This window comes from Emydura macquarii, unplaced genomic scaffold, assembly GCF_026122565.2.
Source record: "Emydura macquarii macquarii isolate MOO-44397 ecotype Brisbane River unplaced genomic scaffold, CSIRO-AGI_Emac_v2 contig_2676, whole genome shotgun sequence".
NCBI lineage: Eukaryota > Metazoa > Chordata > Testudines > Chelidae > Emydura > Emydura macquarii.
The window spans coordinates 33,588,565-33,603,470 of record NW_027132813.1 but is presented as its reverse complement, the minus strand read 5'-3'; the positions used below and the strand labels follow the sequence as shown (position 1 = coordinate 33,603,470).

General features: G+C 44.2%; 1 protein-coding gene and 1 long non-coding RNA gene across 7 annotated transcripts in view; both read right to left on the bottom strand.

Annotated features, from left to right (window-relative positions):
• CCDC85A (coiled-coil domain containing 85A) overlaps nucleotides 1-7,048 on the bottom strand; it is a 161,598-nt gene extending 154,550 nt beyond the window's left edge. For all 6 annotated transcript variants that reach the window (XR_010923004.1, XM_067565179.1, XM_067565180.1 and 3 more), the window contains exons 1-2: nucleotides 6,710-7,048; nucleotides 1,653-2,577 (exon numbers count right to left, since the gene is read on the bottom strand). Coding sequence is in view for 5 of the 6 variants with exons in the window: in XM_067565179.1 (XP_067421280.1) it covers nucleotides 1,653-2,577; nucleotides 6,710-6,931 (1,147 nt within the window). In the remaining variant the exon portion in view is untranslated. The remainder of the gene's footprint in view (nucleotides 1-1,652; nucleotides 2,578-6,709) is intronic.
• Nucleotides 7,049-7,735: 687 nt separating this feature from the next.
• Nucleotides 7,736-9,178, bottom strand: LOC137164352 (uncharacterized). The gene is made up of 2 exons (XR_010923005.1): nucleotides 9,043-9,178; nucleotides 7,736-8,110 (listed from the first exon to the last, which is right to left on the bottom strand). It is a non-coding gene; the product is annotated as an uncharacterized lncRNA (long non-coding RNA).
• Nucleotides 9,179-14,906: the final 5,728 nt, after the last annotated feature.

Below are 14,906 nucleotides of genomic sequence, written 5' to 3'. Positions count from 1 at the left end.
ATTAATTTTAAATAGAGTAAACTGAATGAAAAAAGGAAATGTACTTTTTTAAAAGCATAAGTTTTTAAAATGTCTATATTTTTAAATCTATACATACATTCTCATTTTTCAAATATTCATTTTAATTCACTATTTAAAAAATTAAATAGTAATCTCCATATTTTAACACTCTCTCAGGATTTGGTGGTGTTGTGAATCCACACTTCCCTAGGAATAAGCCATCCTCATGCCTGAGGAGCAGGTCATCTCACAAACGAAGCCCTCTTGTAAGTCATGCATTATTTATAAATGGACTGACTTGAGGGTGCAATGTGACAAGCTGATAAGGATTGCAGCCCAGGCATGTAAGTCACTATGGCCTTGATCCTAAAAGCAGATCAGCATAGGAAGACCTTTATGCTGGTGGAGAGTTCCATTGTACTCAGCTGGCTTCATGCAGCTACAGGGGTCCACCCTGTGCAGGGTTGGGGCTTATAAACCCAATCCTCTGCCTCCTACTCAGGCAAAATTCCCATTGTCTACAGAGTTGTAGGATGCCCTATTCCAAATCAGAGTAAGAAGAGGAGAGGAATGGGTTTTATAACTGCATAACTAAGACTCAGGCCCTCCCTTATGGAAACATCCTATAGAATGTAAAAGAAATTAAATCAACCAGGTTCTATAGAAATTACTGTACAAATCTATCGAATTTATAGGTGGATCTTTTATCCATTCTATAAATATTCTACAACAGAGGTGAATATTTCATTGAGTTCTATAGGCTGGTTTCAAAAGTTATTGTAGTTCATTAATTTCTATAGGATGCTTCGATAATGTGTCTCTCCTGCCAAAATACCAAGACCTCAGTTCAGGAAGATAGTTAAGCATGTGCTTATCTTCAAGCACATGAGTACTCTCACTAGTACCTTCCTAATAGGAATGCTAAAGAGCAGAAAAGAACTGTACTTAAAATTCTCCCTAATTCTGTTAATTTTATTTTCAATTCATTAATAAATATATACAAATTATAGGGTTTGGGACACTGTAGAGGCCTACGACCAAGTAACAGCTTCAGGAAACTATCTGATTCACCCTGAGCCTGCCTATTCATTTGTGGTCTATAGGACTCATGAAAAAGTAGATTTTTTCAGCAATCTATATTTCAGGAGGACAAGAAGCTTTTCCCCAATAAGTATCAAGTTTTAAAATCTTTTAACTGAGAGACTGGTTGGCTCAGGAAACTGGCACTGAGATTTAGAGACTTTCACCTCTAAGTTGATTGTTCACATCCAGTCAGCATCAGACATAACCAAAAGTTGCTATTACCTAATAGCTGACTATAGTGTAATTCCACATAGGTATAAGGGTCTGTCTATATAACTATCATTGCAGGATCAGAGCCTAGAGTTGTTAATCTGTCACAGATATGACATTTACATACTTAACTGATATGGTTTCATTATCCCTTACTTATCCGATCAGTCTAATTCCTGATGGATGGATGAATGGCTACACTATGCCTTCCTTGCTTCATAATGAAATGATAATAATAATATCTAGCTCTTACGGGCTTTATCATTCACGTAATCGTTTTTTTTAAAAGTGGCTGGTATAATCTTATATCTACTTCAGTAGTATTCGCAAATGTAATTTCAATAAGTATATTGACCCACCATTCATTCCGTTGTATACACTTCGGTGGTGAGGTGACATATCATCTGCTACTTGTCTCCTGAGGGTACCTTCTCTGCTGCCTCCACTGAGATGCTTGAGATGTTCCGGACTTCCCCCATAATGTTGTTTGAGATGCTCAGGGCTTGTACCCCTCACTTTGTGGAGATGTTCTGAGCTTCCACTCAATGTGTGTTTTTGAAGATGCTCTGGGCTGCCACTGCTGTGCTTTTGATGCTCTGGGCTACTACTAGGCCTATGTTTTTGAAAATGTTCGGGGCTACTACTTAAAATGTGCTTTGGGAGAGTTTCTGGACTACTACTGGGGTGCTTTTGCTGTTCAGGACTACCTTTGCCAATGGTTTTATGATGTTCTGGACTTGGTCCTTTTAGATGCTTCTGGTGATCGGGACTTCCAGAACTCTTCAGTTTTTGGAGATGCTCTGGGCTAACACTCCTATGTTTTTGATGCTCAGGGCTTCCCTCACCCCTACTTTTTTGGAGATGTTCAGGACTAGTACTTGGATGGTGTTTATGGTGGTCTGGACTATCCGTACTTCCAGTGCTAGAGGTGCTGCTCCCATCACCAACATCTCGTATGTAAGTACTTGTTGCATTTAGCTGGCAGAGGCTGATTTGGCTGTCAATAGAACTCCTGCTGCCTGCTCCAACACATTTCTCTTCATCCAGCAGAACACACAGTTCTTTCAGTTCCATGTTTTCTTTAACCACTTCTTCTTGTCTCACTTCCAATTCTTTCAGTTTCTGTAAATATAAGGCAACCTCTTTGTGCATAACCCCAGCACTGTACCTGCCCAACCTCTGCCACTCTCGTGATACCTTCTTGCCTTTCTGCCTATCGTCATCCAGAAAACAGCAAAGGTCCCTCAGTTCTTGGTTATCTTCTTGCAGCTTCTGATTGATATCCTTTAAAAGAAAGAAAATAATTAGAGAGAGGTGTCTGAAAATTAACATTCATTCTAATGTTAACATCATACATGCCAATTAACAGAGCTGTTGTAGACCTGTCATCTAGCTACCCCATCCTGCTCTAATCAGCATACATCAACCAATTTTGCATGCAAGATTAGCCTACTATGGCTGCACAATGTTTCTGTAAAACAAAGACATTAGCCAGTATAAACTGAACATCACACTGAATGAATCTCAAAGTTTCCTAGGTGAATTTCAGATATGGCGTGAAAAGTTCAATTTTTTAACCAAACCTCATCCAAAACCTTTAAGTCTCAAACCTAGACTGAAAAAAATATATATATCATAGTTTCTCTCAATTTTGGATAAAAGAATCTGGTCTGGTCTGATTTAGTCCAGACTGGTTCTGCCATTCTGAGATGAAATGAAACCATTTCCTATAAATAACTCTATTAATAGATTCTCATTTCAAACAAGACTAAGAAGTCATACCAACGCCCTTCTCTAACTACTGAACATTCATGCTCCGAAGCAAAAACCTTCAAGAACATTCAAGAAACATTCAAGCAGAACATGATGCAAAAGAAAATTGTTTTTAGCATTCTTTTCTGATTGTTCCTAGTTTTAATAATCTGGCCTGTGATTATATTCATCATTTTCAACTCTGGGTATTCTTCTCCACCTTTTAATGTTTTTGTACTGTTCTGTGTATTTGTGGCACATATTATTTTGTAAATGTTCACATTTTAAATATATTTCCTATATCTCCCTTTTCTCCCTTTCTTTTGTATTATTTAAAATACAGAGATAAGTTACACAAATGAAGTTTTAGTCTTATGGAAAGTCCTTTCTCTTTTTGTTTTCTGGTAGCAAAGATGGATGATGTGTCCCACACAACAATGTTTATACAGGCTGGGACTTTCAAAGGAGCATGTAGAAGTTAGGTGCCCAAATCCCATTGAAATTCAGTGGGAGGTAGGCACCTAAGTCCCTTAAGCGCCTCGGAAAATCATAACCATAGAGCCGTCTGGAACTAAGCTCAAGTTTTTAGCGAGAGAATAAGACTTCTGTAATGAATAACATATACAATGAATACTTCAAATATTAATAAAGCAGGCCTATGAATTATTAGAAGAAAATTCATTTTCAAGTCCCAGTTCAGGAACATGAAGAAAAAGGGGGAAACAAAACTATCATTTAGAAATTTCAGAGTTAAGGTAGTAACTTATCACTCATTCTCTATCACATTCCAGCATGCTTCGTTAATTAAACTTAACCAGTATATAAACCCATAGACGGTAGCTATACCTCTGCAATTCCAAGGTGCAGCAGAGAGAGCCATAGCCTAAACTCTGCATTTCCTTGCGTTGCTTTTGTAATTTAGACTCTTAGCTTTATTTTTACTAAGATCATTGTATCCTCAGATGGGACCCTGCCACCTCCTGAAATGTAGACGGATGTCATTTACTGCCAAAGTGAAAACAAGTCTAGCCATGCTTTGCCGAACACAACAAATGGGGGGGGGAGATGAAGTCTTCCATCTCTCACTGATTTTCTGTTTTATTCTAGACCATTATCAAACACCCATTTCTGGCATATTAGAAGAGGTTTTTCTTAACCAAAGTCCATTATATGGGCTAACTGCCTGAATCCACTCTACTTTATCAGACAAGAACTTCCCAGATAATATTTTGTGCCTTTCTGTGTCTGTCTCTTCCTCTCCCCCCACCCCAACCTCAGTTTCATCTCAGTTAGGGAACTCCCTGAGAAATTTCATCCTTCAGAGCAATGGATGGAAAGTGTTTGTGACTTATATAAACTGATGCCAGAACTAGAGTAACTTTTTTTTTTTTTTTAAACATATAACAGCTTTGGCATCCTACATTAGAGCTGCAGGTATGACACAGCCCCAGTTCTCAAGGGCAGCGTAAGTGTCTATAAGTGATTATGCCTCTCACATAGAAAATTTTAAAATAATTAGGAATAAATATTAAGGGCCTGATCTGCCTCCCATTGAAGTCAATGGAAATATTCCATTGAGAATGGTTAGATCAGGTCTTAAAACAGAAACAGCATGTCAAAAAGTGAAAACTCTCTGAAGATATGCACAATTCATAGATCTTCTTAAAACATCTTGTTTGAGAAGAGTTTCAGCTGCAATTGGCTTTTTAAAAAAAATTAAAGGAGGGAATCAGAAAAATATTACTGTTCAATGCTCTCCCTAAAGAAATCAAAGGATCGTACTGGTGAATTTAAAATCTGCCCCAGGACTGGAAGGCAAAAATACTATGCACTGAATGCTGAAAATGATCAAGGCTTCCCAGAAGCCTGGTCAGAAGCTTCATTGATAAATTAAGAAACTATCTTAAAACAGCAACAAAGTTTAACAAAATGGTCAGATAATCTTAAAAACAAAAATCTTTTAATCTATCCAGCATCATATATTTATCCTTTCACACGCACTGGAAATGGGAACATTTAAACCTATTAAAATCTACAAGTTTTGAGGGCAAGAATTCAGAGAATCAAATGTACTCATAACCACAAAAAAGTTTCTGATGTATATTGCACTATATTTCTGTTCTATACACCCTGCACACAGTTTGTCACTTCTGTTTCCTGCACATTTGAGGGGAAGATAAAAGTAGAGTGATTTTTTTAAAAGAATCAACTTCTGTTCATTGTGGGCTGAATCCAGCCATGCTTATTTGGGTTTTACTCTGTCATCAGTAAGACAAACTCCTATCAACTCCCAGTGAGTTACCTAAATAATGACTGAGTAAAAACATTTTTTTTTTGGGGGGGGGGGGGGGCGGGCGGAAGGGAATTGTCCTCCATGATCCACATGCAGGCAGGTTCTCTGAACACACAGCACCATCCCTGAACCCACAGAAGGCCCTCTATGAGTCGAGATCTGCACATGGGGGAGAGAGAGAGATTTATCACTCCCCACATCCCCTAACCTCATGGAGAATCTATGGTTCACTTCTCCAAATCCTTTCCCACCTCCCACCTCCCCAAAAGACCCCATGAGAATCTTGCCAAAAATCTAACAGCTGTTGGCTGTATTACTGTTTGCAAGGAGCCCCTCTATGCTGGTGAAATCATGGGCTCACTGCCAGTATAGGAATACTTGACAGCAAGGTTCCATTGGCACTGAAGACTGTGAGGAAGAACAGAGCTAGCACAAAAGCCTTGTGCCTCCACAAAGAGGTTCCCAGCAGCTATCCCTAGGCTGAAATCCTGGCCCTGCTAAAGTGACTGGCAGTTTTGCAGTGCACTTCAATGAGGGCAGGATTTCTCTCAAACACACACTTCTCTATATGGATTTCAAAAGATCCACAGAGCTCGGGGAGAGTCCCTGCTTCTTCCTTGCTGGTGCAACACTGCCAGCCCCTCCAGTAGAAGAATTTGGAGGAAACATGGGAAGCTCACCAGGGCTGAATGAGCCATCCAGGCCCTGCTCTGTGTATGGGTCTTAGGGTGGTGCAGTCCTGCTCTAAGCAATGCCCTCAAAATTTGGCCCTACATTCTTCCCAGCCTGCTGTTTTCTCATTCTTGTCACTTATCCCCATGAAGTACCTCAGTTAGTTGGTTTATTTCCTTTTCTCTCCAGGTAGATCAATAAGGTCCCAACATCAATAGATTGGCCACCAGGGGAAATTAACGATTTTCCTCCCACTGCCTGATCAGCAGCAGGTGGGCCCAGCAACACTGGGGCCGAGCCCAGCACACACTCCGCACATCCCCCGGCACGGCGCGCCTAGGGCCCAGCAAGGCGGCGCCCGGCCCCGGAACTCAGGGCGGCGCTGCACCGGGTGCGCTTGGCGGAGCGGGGTGCGCGCCCCGCAGAACCACTGCAAACTTTCCAAAGTTCATTCCAGCCACCCCTGCAGGGGCATTAGCGCGGATCGGGGGAGGGGAGGGGAGGGGAGGAAGGGCTAACAGACCCCACCGGCCCCGGCTCCGCCTGCATCTCGCACGGGCAGCGGGGTCAGCCCCACAGCCATACCCCTCCAGCACCGCCCTGAGGCTGACTCGGCGCAGAGGTCGCAACTGGAGCGCCCAGTCCCAGGCGGCGGCGGCCCCCGCTCCCGCGGCAGGGCTCCCCCGGCCGGCCCCTTACCTTGAGGCCCCGGATCTCGCCCAGGTGGAGCTGCAGGCGGCGGTTCACCTCCCGGATGAGGTTGCTGTGGTCCAGCATCGCGCTCATCTTCTCCGCCTCGGCCCGGCGCAGGCTGCGGATCAGCTCCTCCTTGCTCCACTTCAGCAGCTCCTCGTCGGACACCTTGGACAGGTCCTCGGCTGGCGCCGCCCCGCCACTCTCCGCCGCCGCCGCCTTCGACATGGTGGCAGCCCACGTCCCACCTGCCTGCCCGCGGCCGCCCCGGCAGCACACGGGGACACCCCAGAGCTCCCCAGCAACTCAGCCGCCCCGTGCAGCTCTGGGGCCGGGGGGTGACTGCAGGGGCCGCTCCTTACAGAGCGCGGTACTGTGCCAGCGGGGCCCTCCCCAAAGCCAGCCTGGGCACGGCCCGCTGCAGCCAGCCACCCCGGCGTCCAGGAGTGAGCGGGGCTCAGCGCGGACAGCAGCTCCTCACAGAAGCGGGGGGAGCCCCGAAACCCAGCCAAGGGGCTGCTCCGTCCCGGCAAGTTGGCTGCGATGTGCCTGCGGCGCTGATACAAGGCGGGGGAGAGCTTCTGCCCCCGGACCGCAGATCCTGACAGCGCGGGGGATTTGGGCTAGAGTAAGGGGGACCCCCACAGCCAGCCCGGGGATCGCCCCCTCCTCAGCGAGTCAGCTGCAGCTGGCTCCCCTCCTCCTCCTCCTCCTCGCCGCGCCGGAGGCTGTGCTCATCCCTCCAAGCCATCCTCCCTCAGCAGGGCTCTGACGGTGCCGCTGCCTCCTCCGGCACGCGAGGGAGCCATGCACAGGAGCAAGGGGGCGAGCCCAGTCCCAAGCCGAAGCACCATAGTAGAGGGGGCGGGGAGGGGGGGAGGAGCAGCGGATCCCGCTGGGGGGGCAGGCGGGCGGGCGCCCCTTACAAGCAGCGGCAGCTTCCAGCGCCTGGCTTCTCGCCCCCTCGGCCTGCGCCCCAGTAAGGGCGAGGGGTGCGGGCAGCAGAGCGCGTGCAAGGAGGCTGCATCCGACTCGGGGCTGGGAGGCGGCGGAGCGCCGGCAGCAGCAGCAGCAGCAGCAGACTGACGGGCCGGGCCGCTCCTCCCCGCTGAGGCTCGCCCGGCCCGAGTGAGCTGAGCCGGAGCGGCGCGCGGCTTTTTTTTTTTTTTTCCCTTCACAGGGGCGCGTGGCATGTGCGAGCCCACACGGGGAGGGAGCCGCCGCAGCAGCCGCAGTCCAGTGTGGCTCACAGGCGCCCCCTGCTGCATGCCGCTTCACTCCGCTGCCGCTGCACCGGGCTCGACTTTCTCTCGGCGCTCTTTAATTGCCCTGTGCGGTGGCCAGGTAGAAACTGGAAGGGAGGGGCACCATTCCTCATTTGGGAGCTGCTAGGTGCCTGGACACTAGCTATAAGAAATGGGGGAGCAAATATCAGAGCCTATGACTGACCAGCTCCACTTAACCTCTCTGCCTCATCTCCCCATCTCAACCCTGGGCAGAAGAGTTCTTTACCCATCTTCCAAAGGGGTGGGAAGGAGTCACTGGTGTTTAATTCATAGATCCCAAGGCCAGAAGGGACCATTGTGATCATCTGGCCTAGAACATCTAGAACTTCCCCCAGAATAATTCCTAGACAGCATCTTGTAGGGAAAAAAATCCAATCTTGATTTAAAAAAAAAATCTTGATCACAGATGTAGACTGCACCAGGACCCTTGGTAAATTATTCCAATGGTTAATTACTCTCACCAATTCAAAATCTTTTGCCTTATTTCCATGAACAGGGCAGTGTAACTGCTAAAGATTCATAATGGGTTGCTACTGTTGCTTCTGTTCTTGTTACCCAACTCAGCCCCCTAGCCAAATAAAACTGCTCTCTACAGTATATACTAAGGTACTCAGATTTGGCAATCTTGAGGCCTAATGAATAATTTGATGGGAGAGTAAGGTTTGAAACCAAAGTTCAAATACATTCATATAAACAATTTTAAATTGAAAAGTAACTGCACAAAAACATCCTACCTGTTAGCACTCCTGTCTTCGCTGATGGAATAAATGAAATTGCTTGTGTGGGATTGCCAGCAACAAAAACCTGCATTTCATCATCTTTGTCCTCACCCTTCATTTACAGACATAGAGAATTTACCTTTATGGGCCAAATTTAGATCTGGTGTAACTGGCTGCAACACCATTTTGCTGGAGGTTGTGCACTCCTGCAATATATTGCTGGCTGGGATTTTCAGATGCCAAGTGCCCAACCTTGTGAGAATGATTTTAGGGCTGCAAGGGGCCAACATTTTCCAATTTACTAAAAAGGTAAATATCCTCTACTAGAACTCACCATCTTTGTAGATGATTTGAGAGTGTAGCCTCTGTCCATCAGTGTTCCTCACCAAATAAGGTGATCTGATGTATCTCAGTTTTATCATGGGCAGGAGTGGATGAACTGAAGCTGTTTGCGCTGTACTTGGTCTTCTAGTCCCTCCAGAACAATCCTGCACAGGCAGAGAGAGGCATGCTTTACCACAGAGACTTTTACCTCCTCTAATTCTGTGATTGAATAACTACTTAAGAACATAAAAGGAGAGTTCTGCCCACTGCTCTTGAGGGCACATCGAAAGTACTTGAGACCCCCTCTCTTCTCTTTGCAAATAATGGTGGCTCATGAGGTCTCAAACTGTCACAAGCAAGACAGGCTCTGGCAAAAGGCGTTTGCTGCTGGATAGCATACACCCCTGAGAGTCCTGCAAACACTGTCATAGTAAAGTTTCTAAACATGTTTCTGTCCCAGGCAACTGCCTGGTCTGTCTGTAAAAGGGAGTCAGCCATTGCCACAAGAGCACACTAGCCTAAAATTATTTTCTGCTCTTGGTAATATTTTAAAGTTGTCATAACAATAGCTAAATCTGAAGCCTTTTCTCTTCTCTATTTCCAACCATCTGAATCTGAATTCTGACCATGCAATCATCTTTCACTCAGGGCACAAACAAGATTCCACCCTCCCTATCTAGCCTGGGTCACTGTTCATGTGTCTTCTGTGTTGTTAAGTCCCATAAGTTTTCCCTCTTTAAATAGTGTTTGTATGAAGGATTCTTTCAGCCAGGCCCTTTTGCACGTTCCTCCAGCTGCTCAGTGGTGTGCTTGCCCCATGGCAGGCACTCTGGCTTTATCTTTAAACACAGTCCAGATATTTCCATCTTCTTTTCTGGATACCTTTGGAGATAAGGAGTTATTGAAATCTCTGAAGAATCTTGGCATTTGTTATAAAATTAATTCAATTTAATACCTAGTATTTTCCTGAGGTATTTGCTTTCAAAGCATTTAAATGTCGGTGCAGACCTTTGGTGGATTTCCAGCTTTCACACGCAAATGTTAAAATGGAAATAACATTTGAGTTGAAGATTCACAGTTTGATCTTTAAGTTGTAGATTTTCAGAGACCACATTTTGTTTAAACTGGTGAACACAGCTGCCGCCTTGCTGATTCATGACATTATTTCCATCTGTACATCCTCATTTGCTTTCACATTACTGTCCAATGTGAATTGACCCACCTCTTCTATTCCTTGCCCTCTTAACGTAATGCTTGAGGTGGGAGTTCCTGGGGTTCTCAGTTAGATTTGTTTTTTGTAACGGATTATTTACCCCATCTCTTCTGTGAAGCTGGACAGTCTTAGTTGACCTGTCACTTAGAAGAGATAGGTTGTCAGCAAAAACTAGATCTTCTCTGTACTGCTGCTGAGCCATGCGATTTCTAACCTTAATGAAAAGAAATTCAGTGAAGAGATCCTGATTCTCCCCGGCTCTGACACAATGGTAGTGGGACGGCATAGGACGCAGACGGAACCACAGTGCCACAAAGGGAGTAGGGACTGGGGTGGGGCTGTGGTTCCTTCTCCCCCACAGTTGATGGCATGAGGGAAGTCTGCCTGAGGAGATAGTACTGATTGAGTCCAGATTACCCCGAACGCAGGGCTGTGGCTACAAGGCACAATCAAGCTCCGAATGTTTAGGGAGGTGCAGTCAGGGTGGGCATATATCCTCTAACTCTGGGCAGCATTTTGAACTGTCTCAGATTGGTCACACTGTAAAGAGTTTAAAAAGTGAGAAAGTCAGAGCTGGCCAGGAAATAGTTCACAGAGGGAAAAATTTAGATGAAAACAATTTGTGTGTTTTAATCAAAGTTTGCCTTAGATTTTTTGTTTTTGTTTTTAGTTTTGTGGGGGTTTTTAAATGAAAACCTCAAACTAAAAATATTTTAATTGTTGTTTTTTTTGTTCAATATCTAAAAATGTTCAATGAACATGGCATTTTTTTTCATGGCAATTTCCAATTAGTAGAAAGAAAAGCCATTTTCCATTGAAAAAGCCTTTTGACAACAACAGCAAAAATCTGACCCACTCTAGTGGAAATTTAGCAAAATCCCATCAAAAAGGTGTCATTTTTTTTCATCCCCAAATAAACTTTATTTTTTCCATGCTGATATAACTAAAAAAAGAACAGTATCCAAGAAAGGCAGCAATAATTAATTATTTTACTTATACCCAAAAATTAGCAGTGTATTAGCTGACGGGTTAATTTGGGTTAGATTTTTAAAATTCCAATCATGTTTTTCAATTAAAAAAAAGGTGTCTGAAAATGTCTGTTTTGAGTCTAAACCAAAAATGCCCACACATGGAATAACCTCCTACTTGGACCAGCCATTAATGACACTCACTACGACTAGCATTTCATATTCCTTGTTTTGAGACCTGTGAAGAACATGGGTCTGAAGTGCACTGGTTAGGGGAATCATTAGAGCCTTCCATACAGCCCTCCATATCTTTGTCATCAGGATGGATTGCAGTGGTGTATAATACTCATGGTAATGCAAGGAAAATTATGATAGCCATAAAACATAGTTTTTAGAGAAAATTTAATAATGACACAGTTTAGCACAGACATATCTCTAATAATAGAAACAAGAAATTATCAAGCAAGAACTAATCTTAAACATTTTAATAAAAAAGAACTGTATTCCCCATGCATGTGTAACAAGATGAGAATGAGAGTGGGAAGTGCTATATAATTATTTCTTCCTCATGACAATATTAAAACTATACTCTCAAGGCCCTTCTCAGATATTTCACCTTGTTAACAGGGTGGCTTGCCCGTTAAGGGCTGGTGCCCACCATCCCTGACTACAGAATGAACCATGCCTGGGGGAGATAAGGGTGATTGTCCCAGAAACAGCAGCAGGAGGCTACAATAAGGCAAGCTGGGGATTCAGGAAATTGTAAAGAGGCTGTACAATGGGTGAATGGCCCCTGTAGAGAAAAGCCTGAAACCAAGGTGGTTGTGACAAAGGTGCTGCAATGAGCAGAAGGCGTCTGTTAGAGATGTTGAGTGGGAGAAGGGTTTGGGCCTGGAAGCCAGATCAAGAGGATTGAAGAAGGCTGAACTCTGGTCAAGTAAAACATGAAAGACTTTGAACTGAGACTTTGGGCTGTGAAGAAGGGCTTAGGACTCCCTATCTATTGGGAGAGAGAGACTGAACTGGGGTCTAGGTCTGGCAGAGCAGTATGTAAGGACTCAATAAATGGGACCCCAGGAGGGGGATGTTTTAACAACCTGTGGACTGTGAGTTACTCGGGGGTCCTGAAGAGGGGAGAAATCGGTAGCACTGCAGACTGACCTCTGGCTATGAGGAGATGCTCAGGAGGCAATTGGTACTGTTGTGCCAATGTCTAATACTTTCCTAGAACTGAGAGGGTTTGTTTTGTTTTTCCCCCCTCCTCCTGCCCTTGATTTTTATTATAAGAATTACTTCTGAAATATACTTGTTTTTCAGATTAAACATTTGGGTCTCAATGCTGCAAGCTGTTACTCAGGTGAATAAACCTCACCCACAATTGTAAGGGGATTACAAGATTGGCCCTGATAATTATATGGTGTGGTGCCCATCACCATTGTTTCTTAGCACCTCACACTCAATGTACAACAGCCCTGTGAGGCAGGGTAGTGCTATTCTCCCCATTTTTACAGATTGCTGGGCACCTGAGACACAGAGAAGCTAAGTAACTTGCCCAAGGTGTCACAATCTATGGTGGAAAATTCAAACTCTTACACCGGTGCCTTAACTACTGGACCATCTTGCCTCCATATGAGCACATGCGTCACAAACTTGCAACCCTTTCCTTACCTGAATAATCTTTTACTAGCTGGGGCTGTTTATGTGCCAGGCAGCTAGCTTAGTAACTAGTGAACTATTAATAACGGTTTCACTCTTACTTTCTGCTCACCTCTCTGCTTATTGGATTCACCTGCTGTTGTCCTTACTGAGACTGCAAGCTGTTTGGGGCAACTACTGTTATTCCACTGTGTGTACAGTGCCTAGCACAATTAGGCCCTGATTGTTGACTGGGGTCTCTAGGCACTATAGTAATAAATTATTAACCACTTTCTGGCCTTCTCCAATTAAGCATTAAAGTTGTTCAGTAAAAGGCTGCCATAAACATACAGTTGCAAGAGTGTAGTTTTGTAGATGCCTCTGTACTCAAATGTCTTTCTGCTCAAGTTCTTCATAAACTTTTTTTTGGGGGGGGGTGGGGGGCCAGAGATGAGACCTGGGAAATTGCAGCCCAAAATGCAACAGTTTGACAAATTTGTAAGGAACTGGAAAGACTTGTAAAATGGAAACATTCCATACCTTTTACTGTAGCTTCGGTATATACTCTAGCTATAATATGGAAACAAATAATAGAACTATGACCTAAGGGGACAAAACACTTCATTTAATTTTAAATTATATGTTCAGCACACCAGATTCAGCTTTTAAGCTATATGCTGCCTTCAATCCCCATATCTAACTCCCACTGATGCTCATGGACAGTATAAGGCTCTTGGTATCTTCTATCATGTGCGGTCTGTGTGAAAATTCAATAGAGAACTGCGTGTGTGTGTGTGGGGGGGGTGATAGAGGGCACATGACATAACAGGAAAAGGAAGGTATATTTTATTTATGCCATTGATTTTTTTTCCCCTCCCCTATCCTAAGAGAAAACAACTGATGCATAACAAGATATACATAAAGATCAGCAGTGGCATATATATAGTACAGCATACTTGGGTTTTTTTAATTTAAAATGACCTTACTATAGAACAGAGTTTGTGCATAAGATTCCTTCTCTTCTTCCACCCTAACTCTGAGCTGCTAGTGCATCCTCCTAGTCTTCTCCACAACAGAACACTGAAGGGAGGCATGGTTTTATTTTTTGGTTTGCTTTTCTCATGGGGATTTAATAGGTACAAATGGTACCATGTAGTTCAGTTCCCTTTGGTGTGAAAACTGTTAGAAAACTAACACCAGGAGCAGTTAAGTGGAAGAAGGGAAGGATAACAGGCTGATCTGGGTAGTGCTGAGTTTTTTTCATTTTATAAACACATGGCTAGAGAATGGGCCCAAACAAAAACCTGGGACATAAATACCTTGAAATTCTGGACATTCTGAATATGAACTCTCACATAGTAGCCTGTTTGGAAAATCCCCATCTTTAGGGTTGGTAAAGGGAAACCCCACAATTTGAACAAGTCCAAATGTGGGGTGGTCACAATCCACATCTGGAGCCAGATCCTAATTTTGTGGCTTTCTATACCTGACTTATTGTAGTGGGTACAAAAATGTTAATACAGCTTCCAGCCTTAACTCAGCTTCCTGTTGTATGGTAAAGACAGCAAACAGCATTCAGCATAGTTGTTATGTGAAAAATGAACAATGTTCCACACATTATATGTTGGGTTTTGTTTCTTTTTGCAGCCAAGTGCCCTCAGGCCATGTCTACACTGACCGCGGCAAATTCGCCGCCGTCAGATCAACTTATCTGGATCGACTGAGCGGCCAGTGAAGACCCACTCAGTTGATCCAGAAATCAACATATTAAGACCACCTCCTCAAGTGGCATAGCGCTGCATCGACAGGAACGCAGTTCCCGTTGGCACAGTGCATTGAAGACGGAGCGCAGAACAGAAGCACAAAAGTCGACGGGAGTTATGCAAGTTTTTTGCGTAGTTTGCGTAACTCTGGTCGACTGCCGCCGAATCTCCGAGGTAAGTGTAGACAAGCCCTCAGTTTCAGAAGCCCTCCCATTGTTGTCTTCAATGGGTTTTCTTTTGTTAGCTAGTTCCCTAGTGAGACTGGACACAAGAAAAGCAAACCAAAAAGTAGTAG